Consider the following 7,273-nt stretch of genomic DNA (forward strand, 5'->3'; position numbering starts at 1 on the left):
CTCACTCACTCACACACACACACACACACACACACACACACACACACACACACACACCGCGCCTCGGGCCCTGGGTACTCGTTACCCTTTTTCGGCCCGCTACCCACGCCCCTGGACTCAGGCGCCGAAATTTTCGTTCTTATTCGGTCTGGTTACTACCGTTTACGTCAGAACCGGTTCCCTATTGGCACCGCGTTTCGGTACCCAACCCTAGTTTTAAGTGAACTTAAACAGTTGAGAAAGAAAACGCACGTGGGCGGCAGTGGCTCAGTGGTTCATGTTGGTTGTCTACAAACCGAAAGGTTGGTGGTTCAATCCTCGGTTCCACCTGACCAAGTGTCGAGGTGTCCATGAGCAAGACGCCTAACCCCAGCTGCTCCTGACGAGCTGGATGGCGCCTTGCATGGCTGCCGTCGCCTGTCGGTGTATGAATGAGTGTGTGAATGGGTGAATGTGAGGCAAATTGTAAAGCGCTTTGGTGGCCTTTGGGTCTATGAAAGCGCTATATAAATGCAGTCCATTTACCATTTACCATTTATCAGTATATTGGATCCGTGCGTCAGGTCTTAAAGTGACAGCAACCTAATAAACCCGCTGACAAATTATGAGATAATATTAAAAATATCTGTATGGCATTTTTTCATGGAATCGATGTCAAAATTGTGGCCAGTAAAAAGCCACTAACTTTGGAAACCCACTAGCCACAGTGAGTGTTTAGCAAAGCAGTTAATGTCAAGCCCTGATGACGTCATTATCTGTGTATTTTCAAGTCAAAGCACTAGATATCAGTCGATGATCTGCATGTTTGTGTTGCTCATGAGGAAGTGATGTCATTTGCAGGAAGAAACTGGTGCAGGGAAGCGGCTTTGGTCAACGGCGGCTGTGAGTTTCTGTGTCTGCCGGCGCCGCTGATTAACGCACGTTCACCCAAATACACGTGTGCTTGTCCTGATCACATGACCCTGGGCGAGGACATGAGGACGTGTGTGTCAGGTACGTTCCGACCCGCTGTTTCACTGCAAAAAAATAAATGCTTTTCTTACTTAGTACTTTTGTCTTGTTTCCAGTCCAAATATCTAACAATTCTTAAATCAAGATGCATTACGTTTCTCTGTGTAGGTCCGAACGCCACAGCGCCCCCTCAGGTGACGTCGAGAACTGCAAGCAGAACATCTGTGCCGTCTCAACATCAGAGCGGAGACGCCACACAGACGGGCTCTCGCAGGGGTCGGTTCCTGTCCTTCTGTCTGTCTGTCTGCCTGTTCATTCACTCATGTTCCAGGGTTACCTTCGTAATTTTTGTCATTATTTTCGTCAGCGACATTTTTTCACAGACGAAAACGAGACGATAACTAAATAAAAAACAGTTTTAAATGACAAAAACTATGACGGAAATCTATTGACATTTTCGTCAACGAATAAAAACGACGAAAATGTTCGGTAGGGACGATTCGGGAAGAGATCCAGTGGTATCTTGTGGTAGATCATGCGCACGCTTGAATTGTAGCGTGCTGATCCACCCGGCGGGACACGAGTTAGCATGAGCTTGATGCGTGTCTCATAAAACGTTTAAAAATGTAAACGTCTGGGAGAAAGAGAAGTGCAGAGATATGGATAGATCTGAATAAGTGTGACGACACAGAAGAGCTCGATTCGGTGTGGTCTTCTGTGCGCACACACACACACACACACACACACACTCGAAGCGCTAGTACTGAATTGAGCTCTATTTTGTGTCTGAATGGACAAATACACACAACATTATGTCTAAATGTCCGTTTTGGAGAGTATTCACGTAAAGACAGTCGGTTATGTCTTTACAGATTCAGAATGTAAACAGTTGTGAGAAGAATATCGGATGTGCATCACTTAAAGTGACAGTGCGTAATAAACCGAATGCCCTAAATATTAATCAAACAGCAAAAGAAAAAGAGAAAAGCAATCACTGCTCTTTAATAGCTTTTAAATAAAGATGAGCTATTTAATTTGTACAAATAAATATGTCCGCTTGAAAGAATAAAGAACGATGTAGGCTATGCAAGTTGTTATGAAGAATGCATATATCATTCATTAAAAAGAAGACCGTGTTCTTACTGCTGCTTTGGGAGAAGTGGTTTTATTTAATTTTAAGATATTGTTTATGTCACAGAAGTTAACTGTGTGTCTGTATCGCATGTTCAACCTTTAAAATCATTCATATTAACAGGTCAATAGATGTTTTCTCCAGGAGTAAATAATGGTTTTGGACATTTTAGAGAAATTCTGAATTAATGCATTACAATTTAACTGAACCCATTCGATTTTAGTCGACTAAAACTAAAACAATTCAGATGACTAAAAATAAATGGCATTTTAGTCAAAAAATCTGTCAATATTAACACCGTCATGTTCACACACTCGCCTCATTACAGGAGCGGATGCAGAACATGAGCCGGTCTCCAGCCCTTCCCAGCATCCCACAGTCCTGTTCATCGCCTTTCCAGTCGGTCAGTAAATCCACAGTCATGAAACGCACGTGTCAGTCGCTGAGCGATCGGCAGTGTGATGAACCGTGTGTGTGTGTGTGTGTGTGTGTGTCCCACAGTGGCCGTGTGTCTGCTGGCGTTCGCCGCTGTGATGGTTTGGAGACACTGGCGTGTGAAGAACACCAACACCATCCACTTCTCCAACCCGGTGTATCAGAAGACCACCGACGACACGGTCCACATCTTCAGGAGCCCCAGCCTGGACGGGTACTCGCATCCATCGGTACGACGCCACACACACTGCTGGATTTCAGATGTTTGACTTGCTCTCATATGTTTATGAAAATAAAAAATTAAAGGCGCTATAACAAGTGATTCAAACACACGGGATTCGTCCTCATGAGGCTGGAACATGAAACGAGACGCGATACAAAGTTACAGATCAACTGGAGTAGAACAGAAATAAGAGGAAGATTGATTGATTGATTGATTGATTGATTGATTGATTGATTGATTGATTGATTGATTGATTGATTGATTGATTGATTGATTGATTGATTGATTGATTGATTGATCGATCGATCGATCGTGTTCTCTGGTGTTCGGGAACACACTCGTGTGTGTGAGACGCTTCTGGAGGGAATTACACCCAATCATTTCTGATCACACACTTCGACTCCGGCGTTTCAGAAACACCAAACCAACATTAGAGACGCTGCGACGCCATTGGTCCACTGGTTACTCCAGTTATCCAATCACAGCTGACGCTGAGGGAAACTCGCATGAGTTTATTGTTGTATGCAATACCCCAAAATGTGCATACAAATATGTGAATGGAAACACGGCTAATGAGGCCTACGATTGATCAGTAACAACACGAAATACTAAATAATTGAAAGAATCCAAGTTGACAAAAAGATTTAATCCAATATTCAATGGTAATTTAGCATAACAAGAGATTTATACAAAATTTTAAAGGCCGGTGTTTTCTGACTGGGTAATAAGGTCGGGAAAACCTCCCAAAAAAGCAAAAACATGATCACAAAAAAAATGTGTTAAGTAATGATACCCTGTGTGAGCAAAGTCAGGAAGTTTTAATCCAATGCGATAACATTATAACATTAACTGGCATTCTCAATAAAAAATGAAAATCATCTCCAGGTCGAACCGAGCGGATCAGGGTTAAACAGTCCCTCCAGAAAAACGCGATTATGCGATCGCATGATTTAGTTCATAATCAGCCAAAGTCCGCATTTTTTCAAATACGCCGCACTTTCGCCGCATAAATTGCCGATTTCCGTAATTGCATGATTTCATAATCCTCGCATTTTTGTTGCTAAAAAAGTCACATATATCTGAGCAGAAAGTTTAAAAATGTTGTGTTTGCTTCACACAAGAGCAGCCGTTTCCCCCCGTTGCCATGGGAACGTTATGAAGTGACGTAATCACGCGACGCGAACATCATCGAAAAGCTGTAAAACAGGAGCACACTTTATTTTTTATTATATTTCATTTATTCATTTTTACAGAAGTTGTAGCATATTCATTTTGTAAAGCTACAGGACTTGTTTGACTCATCAATGTTTTGTAAGTTTGATGTGTTTATTAAGATCTGAAATAAAACAAGATGAGAGCTGAAATATTCCAGCACTTTCTGTGATGTATACGCTTGCTTATCATAGGAAGGAATAAGGACTCTTTACTAGGGCCGGGACTTTAACACGTTAATTAAGATTAATTAATTACACACTTTAACGCGTTAATTAATTACACAAAAAATTATTTTTAATCGCACTTATTTTTGCACCGCGGAACGTTTCTCACTGGATGAGTTTCGGCGGACCGATTATACTGGCGCACCAACTAGCGTTCATGAAGAAGAAGCTGACGAGATCGCTTTGGTTGGCCGGTGGCTGGGAAATGTTGTTACAAAAAACGAACGGATGGAAGCGTCGATAAGAGCATGGTTGTGTGCAAGCTATGCAACAAGGTATTCGCTATTGCTATTAGCAAAAATTGCACTGGTCTGCTGGACTTGGTTGAACAAAAATAAACAATATTGCTTATGTATGCAGTCATTATTCAATGGTATACTAAAAATCCATGTGAAAAAAATTACTTCTCACTGTTCTCAGGTCAAATATTTATGCGATTAAAATGCGATTAATTTCGATTAATTAATTACAAAGCCTCTAATTAATTAGATACATTTTTTTAATCGAGTCCCGGCCCTACTCTTTACATTAAGGTAGTAGCCTAGTGAGAACAGGGTGTTGGGGGAATCACTTTTTTTTTCTCTTTTTCATCAAACCGCAGTTTTTGCAAGTTCCTGCAATTTCATCGCACAAAATTGCGTAAATATTCCGCATATTCCATCGCATTTTTAAAGAAAACGGGCCGCATAATCAAGGATTTTTGCCCACAACAATCACAAAAAAACTCGTTTTTCTGGAAGGACTGGTTAAATGTCGATAATCCACAGTGTGGATAATGGAGTGTGTTCGCTGGATTCTGTTTAATGTGTGTGTGTTTGTGTGTCAGTGTCAGATGATCAGCATGGATGAAGACGCCGCCTGACGCTCCTCCAGAAACACTGTAAACGCTGCTGTGAAACTGAAGGACTCGTCCTGATGTGCCTCGTGACTCCAGGATCAAGCCTTTTCATGTTAAACATCATGAGGAATGAAGACACACACACACACACACACACACTCGTATCTAATGAATGTTCATCGCTCTTCCGCTCGATGTCAGGAGAGTGTATGAGACTCGTGGCTTTGCACACTCCAAACACGCGCTTTTAAGATCCAGTTATTGAAGGTATTACCACTTTTTTTTTTTTACATTTACTGTAAACGATCCTTGTAAATATGGATGATTATGTAAATGTGGAGGGACGGGTGTCTCTCTTCTTGCACTATATATGTTCTCTGTCACGTAGGCTTTATTTATTTCTCTCTCACAGACACACTTGAACGATCCTTTGTCTCAGTTTTTATAAATGCACAGCGCTGCTTTAGTAATAAGAGCGATTCGTTCGCTTCTGTAGGGCCTTAAACCAGCGAACGTGCCTGATGTACAGCATGATGTGTCGTAGTGTTTGAACGCACAGAATTCCCCATGATGCCTTTGAACCGGTCCTCAGGGTCTGTGATTCAGGTGACCTCTGACCTCAGCTGTCCGTGCTTCGGTTGGTTCAGTTTGAGTCATGTTCTGTATGTTATCTGGAGATGAAGAATCACAAACGCTCCTTAAATATCTGCAGTAAATGGAAATACTCGCCTTGATCACACAGACTTTGTACGAAGAAAACTTTTATTTATTGTGTAAATGTGTGATTTCTGTTTTTTTGTGTTGAATTTTTTGCTGTTCTCTTTTAAATACGTTGTGATTTGAAATGTCATCCAAAAAAAAACTTCCTGCACTACAAAAGAAACGAACCTGTGCGTCATGTGACGACATTCAGGGACTTTTATAGTTTATGAAGGACATTTGAAGAAGATTTGTGAGGTTTTCAGTCGGTCTTGAATCGATTCTGTTACGGTTGATGGGTCATTTGTGATCTGTTTTACTTTTGTCAAGGTTTTATTGACCTGTTTGAGTTTTAATTCGTTATCTCAGGACTGATGATCATGTGATCCGAATGTTCTACAGGTTTAAAGAAACGAATTACACCCAAAGAAACAACTGAACTGTTGTTGGCATTGTTAAATAAATGTACGTTTTGAGACCAGAAATCTGCTGTTGTTCTGTTATTATTCCCTCTGGCTTTTTATTTTTTAGTAATATTAATAGATTGTTCATTAAACGTTTTAATAACTTTCTTAAAACTTTAGCACAAAACATTATTTATACATCATTCATGGAGTGTTTTTATTCCCCATCAATGTTTTTTTTTTAACCCTCTGGTGCTGTTTGTGTCTGTCAAAAAATTTATTTATTTTTTCAATGAAATGATTCTACTATATTTTAGTTCGATAATATTTTTTTATTTAATATTTTGTATTTTTAGGGGATTTTATGGTACTTAATTATATTTATGCAGTAGTTAAACTCATAAATCCTGAATGCTTTACAGCGACAGACTGAAGTTTGGTCTCTTTTTAAAGACGACACTTGGCAAATTATTGCTGAAGTGAAAAATGTTTTAAAAAGTGAACTTTAAAAAAGCTGTAAAATCTTACATTTATTGTTATGAAAAATGTTTTCCATTTTCAGTTTTTATTTGAACTATTTTCCAAAACTCGTTTTACTCTAAAACTGAGAAAATCAAAGCCATAACCAAATCTGAGGTTGATATCTCAGTAATTGAGCGTTCAGTGAGTGTGTGCGGCTGCAGTACCGAACGCTTCCACTAGAGGAAACTCCATTCATTTACAATGCGCTCGTTTTCCACCGCGAGCAATACAAATGTGACAATTTTTTTCAGGACCATTTAACCTTTTAAAATCACATGATTTTTTATGTTAACACAGTAATGCTAAAACCTTCACCAAGTGTCGGACCATTCCGATGAAGAAAAAAAAAAAAAAAAAAAATGTCGGTCGAAATGACTGAACAGAACCAGAGGGTGTAACTACTTGTTTCAGAGAAAATTAAAAAAGTAACATTCCCATAATGTTTGACGAATGATACAATGGAATGTTCCTTTAACGTTCGCATAACCAAGAAAAAATCTCGTTTGTTCAGAGAACATTCAGAAATAAAGCAAAACGTTCTAATAACATGTTTTCGTTAGTCATTTATCGGCAGGTTCAGTCAGTCCTACTGGAGTTCAGTGTGTATAAAGACCACAACCCATTACCAGC

At 39.8% G+C, this 7,273-nt stretch overlaps 1 protein-coding gene across 1 annotated transcript in view; it reads left to right on the forward strand.

Moving 5' to 3' along the window:
• ldlrb (low density lipoprotein receptor b) overlaps nt 1-5,643 on the forward strand; it is a 23,188-nt gene extending 17,545 nt beyond the window's left edge. The window contains exons 14-18 of the mRNA XM_056266043.1: nt 841-993; nt 1,120-1,227; nt 2,412-2,486; nt 2,585-2,748; nt 5,007-5,643. Coding sequence (XP_056122018.1) covers nt 841-993; nt 1,120-1,227; nt 2,412-2,486; nt 2,585-2,748; nt 5,007-5,042 — 536 coding nt within the window. The 3' untranslated portion in view covers nt 5,043-5,643. The remainder of the gene's footprint in view (nt 1-840; nt 994-1,119; nt 1,228-2,411; nt 2,487-2,584; nt 2,749-5,006) is intronic.
• The last annotated feature ends 1,630 nt before the right edge of the window (nt 5,644-7,273 follow it).

The sequence above is a fragment of the Rhinichthys klamathensis genome, unplaced genomic scaffold, assembly GCF_029890125.1.
Source record: "Rhinichthys klamathensis goyatoka isolate OS25496 unplaced genomic scaffold, OSU_Roscu_1.1 h1tg000244l_1, whole genome shotgun sequence".
Lineage (NCBI taxonomy): Eukaryota > Metazoa > Chordata > Actinopteri > Cypriniformes > Leuciscidae > Rhinichthys > Rhinichthys klamathensis.